General features: G+C 47.9%; 1 protein-coding gene across 1 annotated transcript in view; it reads left to right on the plus strand.

Moving 5' to 3' along the window:
- LOC119383515 (uncharacterized) overlaps window positions 1-12,702 on the plus strand; it is a 46,786-nt gene that overhangs the window by 18,145 nt on the left and 15,939 nt on the right. The window contains exon 3 of the mRNA XM_037651684.2: window positions 11,642-11,871. Coding sequence (XP_037507612.1) covers window positions 11,642-11,871 — 230 coding nt within the window. The remainder of the gene's footprint in view (window positions 1-11,641; window positions 11,872-12,702) is intronic.

Consider the following 12,702-nt stretch of genomic DNA (forward strand, 5'->3'; position numbering starts at 1 on the left):
CGGATGAAGTCATGAGCTGCGCTGAAATGGATATGAGACAAATACTTTCCCAAACCATGGAAAGTGCTAAGTACTCGCCATCTAATTATTTGCTGCGAAGTGAAATGTTATATTTCAGCTCCGTTACCGTGCATAACGATGCTTTGCGAAATCCTGTGCGTGCTACATAAACCTGTATGAACTAGAATTGGCGTATGAGCTGAACGGCACTCCGAGGTAGTACGTACCGAGCCTGCCTGACGGATCTGCCGCAGTAGTAGGCCGCCAGCGAGTAGCGCCATCGCTGCTGCGCGTGATGATGGCTTGCAAACATAAAAGTGTTCTGTGATAATACCCCGTCGTCATTACTTGCGCAGTCGAAAACGCGGAGTTACGTCTTCAACGGAACACAAGCATTTAACATGCCATTCAGTAGCGCTTGTGTCACAGCCATGCTGAGACTCTAGCCGTGTGTACTTCACATCGCAAGGGCGTAGCCAAGGGGGGGGGGGGGGTTCAACCCCCCCCCCGAAATTTTTCAGTTTTGCTTGCGTATATATACACGCACACATACAAACGCACGCACGAACATACATAAAGTATGATTGAACACCCCCCCCCCCCCCGAAAAAAATTTCTGGCTACGCCCCTGTTCACTCGCATGTTGCAGGTTCGATCAGCACGATCGAAACATGAATATCGAAAAGAAAAGTTCGCTAAGAAATGCTTCGCATTTAATAAACACGTATGCTTTTCGCAACGTCGAAGAAGTTCGCCGAGAGGCGTGGATTGGGGCCTTGACTGCACGTTCCATCGCTCTAACCATTTCGCTTCATTGGTCGAGCTCGAGCGTGTTGGCGGCGTGCGGCGCTCCATAATAATATCCACAATAATTGTGATACATGCAATGCACGAGAGGAACTATGCTTTTATTTTGATCTCGCTCAAGGATATTATACATTAAATACAATCAAAGTGACTTACGAGCGTGAAAGAACATTAACGCACGAGGGGACGTGAAGTGCAACTCGCTCCTCGCTCGTGAGTTAGCAGCTGGTGGTTCATCGTAGCTGTCACTCTCGGTGCTTTCACAGTCTTCTACGTCCAGTGAAAAGTCCTCGTCGTCAAGATGGTTTCTTTCAACATCACTGCTGAAAGCAATCTGAAGAATTTCCTCCGCCGAACGACTTCGACCACTCCGCGTCACCACGTTTACAATTAGACAGACGTCTGGGCGTGGAGAACGTTTTGCCGTTTTGCTCTCAGACCGGCCAACAAGCAAATCGCTTGCAGTGTGCTGCCACCTGTCAACAAACGTACAAAAACAAGCGGCGCAGCGGTGGCTATGAAACCCAACACACTGGCGAAGGACGGCGCGGATGGAAAGCGTTCGCTCCACGAAAGGCGTCGAGCAGACGCGTCCACGAATGATTGAAACGTCGCTCGCACGATTCCTAACAGCGCTTTGCTGACAAAGGATAGAGGCCCTATTTTAATGTATCGCCAACTTGAGATCGCTCAGTTATACATGAGCACATCGCGAGCCCGCACGACCTCCCTCCCGCGTACAGTGTTATGGGACTCATGCACCACAAGAAACGCTGACCAATTATATATGCAAGTAAAACAGGGTAAGCTTCAACTGAATATGTCAGACGATAACATTTAACTTACCTACGTGGCTACAGAAGGCCTCGTGAAGCTGATAGTATGTGTACACTGTGGACTAGCATTGAAAGCACGAGTTGCCACGCATTTTCACGAAAACTTCGCGTCTCGCAAGAACGAATCAGATTTCTCATGTCACGGAGGGCCCGGTTTGTTCACTGATGCAGGGAACATGCAAAGTCGTAGTGTTCCTTTCTTGCCAACGCGTTAACACTGAGGCTAGCATAGCCGAACAAGGGAGCGACTGCATAGTGCCGCCATTTTGTCGTCTACTAACCCTCCTCGAGAGGACGCTCCTGAATTCCGCTCGGTGGCGCGACAGTCTATGGGCATTGCGAATACTACGGGAAGGTCGCCCATGCACGCCCTCAACTATCCTTGGCGTCGTAGTATCGAAGCGGAATCAATAAACCTCCAAGGACCTGGGAGACCGTGTGGTGCCTCCCAGTCGCGGTTGCCCAATGACGACGTAGTCGATTCAAAGATGGTAGCATGTACAGTGGCGGCAGCTGCTGCTACGCCACACGACGCGTCGCAGTTTTGAAATGGGTACGCTGACTCGTAGCCGCGGTCGCGTGGATTTTCACGGCCATCACACACACGATGGACAGCTGTTGGGAGTTGTGGGCATTGCGTGAGCGTCGACAATCCCCCCCCCCCCCCCCCCAACCCCCCCATACCTTCCATCTCATTCGGCCGCGAGTCCAGCCTGAAAATTCTCTATCGTCCCGGGCCCCCTCTCTCTAAGCGCCCTCTTCGACTACGAGCCATGAGGCCGGGCAGCCAGCCGGACGGCATCTGCGGTCTCGAGCACCTTGGCTGGCCGGTTCGCTCTCACTTCAGACGTGGCGGGCTGACCCCAAAAGGGCGCCGATGATAGCGGAGGCAGCCGCTGCTCGTGCTGCTGCAGCTCGGTCTGTTTACCTTGCGCACGCAATGGCTCGCAGTATTGCAGTCGCCCCTTCCCTCCACCTCGAGCGGCGGCGGCCTGTAGCCTGTTCTCTCTATCTGGTCTCCACGCGGTTTGAACTGGTTTTGCATACGCGCATCGCGTTCGTTCCTGTATAGGACTGCTGCTTTGGTCGGTGTGAATAAGTGGCGATAATACTGAGACCAATATAACGACGTTGAAGTTACCGTCAGTTCTTCGTAGTTTCAGTACAAACGAAGTATAAATACCGCACAAAAATGGGGGCAAGTTCCGAAAGCGGCGAAAAAAAGCGTTGCACTTTGGTCGGAGTCAGTGCCGCTTATATTGAGGCAATGTGGCATATTAGTATCGCTGTTTATCGGCCTTGCTTCGGCAGATTTGCATTAGCGTAATCTAAAACCTTACTCGCTCGAAATTGATGCCGCTGTATTTCGTGAAAGTCGTTTTCCTATTGTTCGCATTTCGTTTCCTGCCATCACTCATTCCCAGTGTCGAGTAGCAGGCCAATGTCTCCACACACGGGCCGAGCCTTTCTGGCATTAATGTTTTCATCTGTTTTTTACCGAGTGACGGAATCCAGCGCTACAGCGAATACGTGACTTCCTGCATAATCTAGATGAAGCATCCTCTATGAGGAAAAAAAACGGAAATGTAAGACGGAAAGAATCTTTATAAGATGGCCCGTGGTCTTCGCATTGACCGCTGAAATTAAATAAGTATCATGCCACACAATCCATTCAGGAAGGCGAATTGAGAACCACTGTATATTTATATTGGGCCGTTTCAGACGTTCAATCCTCAGAAGTTTGTTCAAATGGCCTTAAGAAATGTGTGATCCCATTAGATCGCTTATTGCTGTTGATTGCATCGTGGTTGTCTTCGTGAGCGGTTGCTCTTTTTATTCTGATTTTACGAGGCTAGCGAAAAGGTTTCATAAGAGCTAACGTCAGTTCTCTGAAGAGGGCACATTTGGCTCTCGCGTTCCTGTTATCACCGTATTCTTCAGCATTGCATCTCGAAGCACTGTTCTGTATGATAGGGTGCTTTGCTATCTGTGTCAAGAAATGACATGGGCCCATTGCAATGCTTTTTATTGTGTGTCATAGTGCCGTGAAATACGCCGGGATATGTGTAAATATATTGAGTAGCCCCTTGCAGTGCCTTTTATTTCTGTATTTCAGCGGGGAGAAGTAAAGCGTCACTTTATAGCACGACTAGAAACGTCGTAAGCCTCCACTTCTACCACTGTAGCCCGACCTTGTGCGGCCGTTCGTGGCAGCGCATAAATTAAGCGTCTTTTGCCCTTACGTTTCACAACCGCGAATATTCGCGAATATTTTTCTAGGCGTACTTCAACCGGCATTTGGTATAAAGAAAGTGCTCGTCCCTTTTCGAGAGATTGTTTCATTGAAGAAAAGAAACATGTCATAGTGCAAATTGATTAGCAAAGTCTGCAGCGCAGCTAATGCGAGTAGGTTTGTTTCCTGTGCACTTCAATGGCTGCTCCACCATTAGGTTTCTATGGGTTTCCGCTATTGAGAAAGAGGCCCGAATAGTCCATTAAGTTGGCAATGTTGGTAAGTGGCGCAGCTTATCGCAGTGCGCTTCCGAAAATGCTCTCAGTTTATTTTCGTTTTTTTAGTCCTGTCTCTCCTCAAACCATCTCAATTAATTTTAAGAGCGGAGCTCCTTAAGGTCGAGGTTAGCGGAAAATCCCTACGGAGCGTCAAGCTGCTCCTTTAGTTGGAATGTGCCATAGAAATTAGGCAAGCCCTACTATACTCACCTCCGGTCCACTAAGCTATCCATAACTAGAATGTTCGACGATGGCTAAAGTCTTGCGCTCTTCCGAAGATAGATACTGTCGAAAGCAAAGTTCAGGCTGAGGAAAGAAGTGCAAACACTCGGTGTTCCATTCAATATACTCACAGTCTTTCCGAGGATTCCACATGCGCAATATGTGCAAGCAGTCTCTTCTTGAATTGTGCGCGCCTCAATCACAATGTAGAGCAGCTGTACGTTACATTTGTTCCGTGTCTTTGGATAGGAATCCTGGGCTTTCGTGAAAGCATATTCTGGCAATAGTTATACTACTGTAGATCGTAGTGTAGCAATGGGATAGCAATATGACGCCCCCAGCTCCGCTCTTTAACCAGTCTTCGCGACCTTAACTCAGTGAAGATGCTTTAATTTTAACACGGAGCTGTTTAAGCCGACCGTTAGTCCGTGCGGAGCGAACAGAAAACTATCATCATCATGAACCGGCACGCGCTCTCGTCGTGCTCATCTTCATCTTCCGTTTCGCTCCCAGAACACGTGCGCCGATCTGTCCGGCGTGGGATGCGATACCTTGATCGGCGAGAGAACGAGTGCAGAGAGAGAGAAAGAAAGAAAGGAAGTGAAAAAACAGATAGCAAGAAAGAGATAGAGAGAAATTCTTGGCGGAAGAATTTCTTGGTGAGGAGGGATTCTAACCCAAGTGCCAGCGATCTGAAGGCGAGCGTCGTAGCCACTCGGCTATCCAGGTACGCTAGTAGAGCAGAGCATAGCACAGCCTTAAGTTGTGCAGTATAGTACAGCAAGGTGTTGGGAAAGGGAAGTGAGGGTAATGAGGAGGGAAAGGAGGAGGGGAGAGAGTAAAACATAGCATAGAAAGAAAGAGACAGAAAGAAATAAAGTGAGATAGAGAGAGAAAGAGATAGACAAAGAGGAAGAGAGAAATAGAGCGACGTTGAGAAAGAAAGATATTAAGAAACAGAACGAGACCGAAATACTTAAAGAGAGAAAGAAAGAAATAGAGATAAACAGAGAGAAAAGGACAGAGAAACCGAGAGACGAGAGAAAAAAAAGAAAGAGAGGAAGAAAGAAAGAAAAAAAGCAAAGAGAAACAAAGAAGGCCGCCCAACTTCGCACTTCCTTCAGGCTTGACACCCCTTTAATGCGAAGCTGCCTTTTTTTATTATCCTTTACACAGCGCCTTTATGGCTAGAAACACGCAAGCGAAATGGTACACTCCGCGGGGAAGCCATCAGTCCACATTCTCAAAAACGATACGTTTTTACCCTAGAGATTTTCGCAAGAGCTTGTACCAGCACATTTGACATACGATCGCCGAAGTTGACACCTCACGTACGACCAATTTCGAACCATTCTTAATTAAAGGAGTACTGACACGAATTTTAAATATTTTCGGATTCTTGCTCCAAATAAAAACACTGGTGTCGAGAACCCTCGAAACAGTATTGTGGTGCCTGAGAAGGCATCGAAAATATTTTTAATACCGCTACCTTAAAAAGTACTTTCGGTTTCGTTAACGAGGGCGCGGTTTCTCAGTGACGGGTCATCGTAGAGTGACGCCGCGAGGAGACAGCAACTCGCGACGTACTTGCGGCAGATCTGTCATCTGTTCGTGGTGTCCGTAAACAGCGATGAGTGAATTGTCTTCCAGCGACCCCGGCAGGGATTCCTGCGATTAAGGCTGCATGCAGGACGCAGAGTTCGCAAACTCAGTGGAACTGTGTTAACTCATCGGGATAATTCCACTGCGATGGGAGACTGACTTGCAGATGCTCAGCGACGAAAACGTTAAAATATTTTACACGTATTGTCCGCCTCCGGTGTGTGGAGAGCGTTGACGCTGCATCCCAAGGAAACGTAAAACGTCCCTTTTGCGATGTCTCAAAATCGTGTCAGTACTCCTTTAACAATGAAAACCTTCCTGAATACAGTGGCCCTGGAATTTTCCTTCCGGAGAACATTCTCGAATCCTCTTTCTCACCATGCTCTTTGCGCTCGCTCAAAGCTGAATGGAGTCGCACGCTCGACGACCAGGCCTTGACAACCGCGGCCCTCGAAATTCCTCTGGAGTTTGGTCGAGACTCTTATCGCTGCCCTCTCCGCGTCAGTTGTGAGTGTGCCGGGCACTTCATGTACCACCAGGAAGAGCACCGGACGCATATGGCGTTCGAAATGGAGGGCAAAGGTCACCGCCAACTGCTTGTTGTGGCTGGCCAAACAAGCTCAAAAAGCAGGATCGCTACATATACAGGCGCTGTCGTAAGAGATAGCATGGGCGTGCACTTGAACGAGAGCGTATAGCCTCCGTAATTCAGACATTGGAAAAGTACTCTTTTCATTGCGTTGCTCAGCCTTCGCAGAGAAATATTTTTGGAAACTTTTGAGACGTTAACGAGCAGCTCATTCCCTTGTACCTTTGACTCGCCACGGTGGTCTAGCTGTCATAGTGCTCGACGGCTGACCCGAAGGTCGCGGGATCGAATCCCGGCCGCCGCGGCCACATTTTCGGTGGAGGCGAAGATGCTTGAGGCTCGTGTACAAAGATTTAGGTGCACCTTAAAGTACCCCAGGTGGTCGAAATTTCCGGAGCCCTCCACTACGGCGTCCCTCATAATCACATCGTGGTTTTGGGATGTTAAACCCCAGCAATTATTATTATTGTTGTACGCGTACCTATGCGTGGCGTTTTCGGCAAGGCAAGTGCTCGAAAAGTTCATGCAACTAAGAAACTAAGACGTAACTAACGCATAGGGGCATATACGCAGTGGCTGGTGAAATTAGCCTGTTTTGTTGGTAACCATTTCACGATCTCGTGAAGCGAATGTTCGCAGACGTAAAATCAAAAACAACTTCTTGCGAAATAAAGTTCCTTAAACCGGCAAGGCCGAAACACTGGAGTGACAGCTCTCAAATCGTTCGAACGTACATCTCCATGTGTGTCCCATCTTCATGTATGTCCTAACCTCTGTCTCGTCTGTATGTCAATAGGTCTCTAGAAATAGTCGTCGAAAATAGCGACAATTAAGTTTTTCAAAGCTTCGCATCAGCGCAGATAATATGCTGTATTTTAGTGGCGAAATGAAAGTATACAGAGGAAGTACAATTTGACATTTTATAGTACTGACGTATACTGTTCTCCAAGTACTTGCAATAAAAGGAAACAGTAATTTAGCGTAACAAAAAAAAACTTGACACGTTTAGACAATTAAGAACGCTAGAATTCAGGCACTGCAGCGAAATTATTAAACGAAATAAACTTTAGCCATGAGACACAAATAATCGAGTCTTCCAGATAATCATTATCAACGTACATAAAAGAAACTGCTGTCACGTGCGGATTACGTGAAGTCAAGGTCGCTGAAATAATTAGCTGTGTAATTAATTTATTAATTTCTTTTTGTTTTCTTTAGCTTTTTGGTTTCATCGTTGGTGATATCGTCGTTCTTGTCACTTCTGTGCTTTGTCCTTTTCCTCGTTGCTTTGGTATCGTCGTCCCTGATGTCGACTCGACGCTTCTCTCGAGAACGCCACGTATTCCGGCCACGCAGCTGAAACTGGAGTTAGGTGTTTAGCGCCTAATAGGCCTCCGTACTCTTACAGCGTTCGCACAGAGAGTCCGGTGTCACCGCGAACACCGGGCCTCCGAAGGCCACGGCTTCCTCTCGAAAGCGTTCAACGTGTTTACGTCGCCGGCGCCTTCAACCACCCTTGCCCGGAGACGGCAGCATCTGCTCCTGTTTGCCGCGCAAGAAAGATCTGACCATGGCAGTGCAGGGCAGATGTTCTCGCCGTATGCAGATCTCTGTGCTCACGAACGTGCGTCCTTCAACTATAGCACACCTCGTAGCACAGTACTGCCGCCATCCCACCTCTGCAACAACGCCCCCCCGCCCCCTCTACATCCACACATACACAAACGAATGAATGTGCGCACGCGCACATGCGTACGGCCCTGCCATTCCTTTCCTTGGTCAGCAGTTGCGTGGTTGTTGTGATCTCTCAAAAATTTGGTGGGCAACTCAGTCATGGACTTAGAAGAGTTTGGATGCAAGCTCGTTTGTACGGATTCATCATAAAAACACAGCGCTGATTTCAACATGGACAGAGTTGGCAGTCAGCGCCCGTCCTCGTATGCCGTTTCTCTGTCCATGTTCAAATCAGCGCTGTGTTTTCATGATGGTCGGTCATGGAGTTGAGAATGAGCGTTACATTCAGGATAATGTTGTCATAACAGCTTATAGCGAACATCTGCTTTCATTAGCGGTAATTTCGTTAACACCGGCCAAAACAGGCCAGTACTCTAAGTTTCCAAGTGAACACGGTAGCTAGATAAGAAAGTTCTCTACTTGATAGAGGTAGGCTTTCGTCGGACATTGTCGCCAGGTTCCAAAAAGTTCGTGCCAGGGACCTAGGAAGATATTGCATTTAAAATAAAACTTAAAAACATGTTAGACATGTTCTTTTCACTCTATACGCACTGCAGCATCCACTGAACGTTTGTAACTGATCGCACCTACCTGCTTATGTAATGCCCGAATGGGCATTTACGGTATATAGGTAGATATAAATAGATAAATCTTCCGAACATACAATGCGTAGCGGTATTGTTGCTATCATTGCAGTCGCACTCTGGAGATTTCATTTATTTTTAGAGCGTACGAGAAGAAGAAAAGAAAAGAACACAGGCACAGAAAGGTAATAAGAGAACAGTAAACGCTGATCTTATAAGCGTTCTTATTGATATTTTACTTTTCTGTCCCTGTGGATTCTTTTTTTTTTTTTTGCTCCTTTTTCTCGTATATCCTGGAAATGCATCAAGTCTCCAGTATTCCAACTAGCCCAGCTAACCGTTTTTGTGTGCACTGTAGAATATGTGCAACGCACCAGTCACATTTGGCTCGAGTGGTTTAACGTGCCACGAGTTCGGCAGCTTCCGACGCGCCGCCTGAAGTTTTCGTTTTGGAGCTTTCAAAACCTTCTTCAGGGAAGCAGCAGCATCTGCGCATCCCGGCCGTTGGGGCAGTAATAAAGAAAAAAATTAAGAGCGCAGATGTTTTCGTAGTATGCAGATCTCTATGCTCACGATACCCTGCCTGCACAATGTGAACATCGTTTTCTCTCTCTCTCTCTCTCTTTCTCGTTCTTCTTCTAGACAGCAAACACTCCCACACCATTTCCAGGTTGTCCTTGTACGCGTGGCATCCGTTTACTGGTATCTCCTCCGTGTGTCTATCTACTGCAGGCCTGGCACTCGTTAGAAGCACGTGGCGTCCATTCAAAGCCAGCTGCTGCATGCGCAGTTCGCGTGACCGTCTATGAGTTTCGTGCTGGGACTACTTCCTTTTTTTTTTCATCTCTTCCTGCGTTTCTGAAGCCTGCATACGCTTCCGCTTCCTCTATTCCAACTTTATCTTGTTTCTGTTCCCCTTCCCCAAATTGTCGCCGGTGTGCGCGTGCCCGCTGTTAATTGCCAATGAATGCGCAATCAGGACGCTAATGAATCGTGTCGGCTGATCTCGAATTAGATGTTGTCGCTCCTTTTACTGTATATACATGCATGCGGCGCAGATTAAGAAGGGCAGTTGCGAGCAAGTCACGTCGTCGTCCACCTCCCTATTTCGCAACCTTTCGTCGTTCGCCGTGTGCCCCCGCCTTCGGTCGGTTATCTCACCCCGAGATCACTCCGTGTTTGAAGCGTTCGTTACGCGGGTGGGAACCTTCTCATATGATTCATCGCCCTCATGTTTGGCTTGACATGTCTCGGCTCCGACGGACACTCGCAAATGTTTCGAGCATAGATGCTTTGACGAAACTCAACGGAAACGAACAAAAAAAAAAACGCTAAAGAGAAGATTGAAAGGAAACGAGGGGATCGCTGAACGGAAGATGCGGGGCAGCTGCTGATTTAATTACGCGATAGATTATTAGATATTAGACTCTTAAGTGAACCACGCCTCCACTCCCCGTCGACCCCGCAAGATATCTGGTCACGACGCTAAGTGGAAGATGAATCCAGAGGTTCGGGCAGTGGTTCTAGCCTAATCATGGTCGAATTTTGACGTCCGATATACTATGGGAATGAAGTTCTGTTTTCTCGGTGGTGTACTTCGAGCCCTTTTTTTTACGCTCTAAGCGCCACCTTTCAAGATGTAGCGTGATGCGCTCTTCAGCTGGTTGACAGACTGTGGGAACGGTGAGCAGGCGTGCTCAAGGGGCCCGATGGGTAGCGTGGGAGATTTGATTCCCTTGCACTGAACGGCACGTCGTGGGGACGATCACGCTGAAGCTGAAGCGCACAAGTTCTGCGCTTTCGAAGTCAGTAAGGCAACAAGAACTGCGTCGGAAGCATCACTCACTCACTCCTTCACCTTCACCTCTTCCTCGCGCCGTTTTTTCGCTCTCTCGTTTTCCTATAATTCAAGCGCTGGTTGGAATGGTGGGTCGTACCTGATGCATTGTAGCTGCGTTTGAAAAAGGAACGTAAACCACATGCAGTACCATTGTGTGTTAGAGTCGACACGCAATCAGTGAGTGCTGCATTGTGAAGACGACAAGATTGTGTACTGAACAGACGCTGCTGAAACGCCGTACTTCTCTGATTATCAGAACAGAGAATAATGAATACACTTTCATGTTCTTTCGTATAAGAATGGCCGACAACGCTCTTTGCGACGACTATGGTATCAAGGAGACCTTTCAACACATATTTTTGCGAATGTACTCGCTACGCTGTGCAGAGACGATCTCTTGCAATCACTCTAGCTCGCCTTGACCGCAGACCGCTGTCGCTAGCAACTTTCCTCGAAAGTCATCTCAAAAAGTCATCGTGAGTGAAGGCAACGAAGGCATTGCTAGCATTTTAAGGACAACAGACTTCCACGAGCGTCTGACTGATAGTGATGCCGTATATTTAATATATTGAGTGACGGACTGCGACGTTGTGTGTGTTCTCTTTCTTTCTCTCGCTTTCTCCACTCTTTTAACTTTCAAATCCTTCCTCCCCCCAACCCCCTCATCCATTTCCCCTGTGCAGGGCAGCACACCAGTTATTCTAAACCCTGCCTTTCCTGTCGCTCCTGTTTTCCTCCCTTCGTGCTTTTTGGATGGACGTTTATGCAGGCGTCTTTGACTGCGTGGAGCTGTGAGCACACGAGCCCAAAGTCGTCGCTTTTCTTTTCCTCATTTCTTTAAAATACAAATAATACGAAACCTTGTAAGAGTCAGTGGCTACATCTCACTATAATCTTCTATGGTGCTTGATTGCAGAGGATCGTCCGCTGTCCCTGGAGCAGCAAGTGCGACTCCACGGAGTGCACTCCAAGTTGCACGCCATCAAGCACGGCCACCAGGGCGGCGTAACGGGAGGAGGCGACAGTGGCGCCACCGTTGTCACAGCCGTGGTGTCCATCTGCGTGCTGGCCGGGCTTCTGTTCTCCGTGGTCCTCAGTAGGTGGAGGACCAACGGGACGTCGTCAGATTCGCCCCCTCCACGAAGGGTGAGAATCGTGATATAACACCTAGAGAACGACCTAAAGGAAAAACGCAAAACTACAAACACTGTACCGCGAGATGGATGTCTGTTTGCTTGCTTTAAAGTGCAGTGCCTGTTTGCAGCAAGCGTATAACTCCTACATCACTCTTAATATTGTCCCACTTAGATTTCATGTAGTAATTGCTGATCATTCGGATTAAAAAAGCAAAAGTATATTATTTAATGGAATATAAGAACTTGGAGGACGCTTGAGCGTCGCCTTGAAGAGTAGAACGCGATAGCGTAATCGGGCCCCGTGCGTATCGCCTTCTGAAGTGCTGGCCTCGCTTCGGTTCCCGGTGCATGACTCAACCGTGCCGTAAGGAAACAACCGACTGTGCGCGTAACATTGGCCGTTTCAAGGTATCCTAGAATGTGTACTGCAAGTGCAGTTGTGCAGTGCCCACTAGGCCATAATTCTTCCTTTTGCAAATCAGCGAAGGGCCCACTGCGCGTCCGTAAGGCAGCACGCGAACCTACGCAGCTGCTCACTTTTTTGATGCTTTTGTAGCTGATGTTGATTAAATATGTCTGAGCGCATTGTAATGGGTGGGCCTTTAAAACACCAACTCGTTGCGCAATTCACATGTTTCAACGCCTGGCGCGATTCTACGCTTCTGCCACGCAATATTGCATGCGTTCCACTATACATGACATTCGTACAGCAGTCTTTTTCCGAAGCAGTTTCAAGCAATTGCGTGGCTCTGGTCGAACAATTTCTTGCCACGCAAAACAGATTGGGTTCGATTCTCACTCGAACCTAAGACTTTCAATATTTATTTTATTTGGATATTTC

This window comes from Rhipicephalus sanguineus, chromosome 2 (genome assembly GCF_013339695.2).
Source record: "Rhipicephalus sanguineus isolate Rsan-2018 chromosome 2, BIME_Rsan_1.4, whole genome shotgun sequence".
In the NCBI taxonomy this organism is placed as follows: domain Eukaryota; kingdom Metazoa; phylum Arthropoda; class Arachnida; order Ixodida; family Ixodidae; genus Rhipicephalus; species Rhipicephalus sanguineus.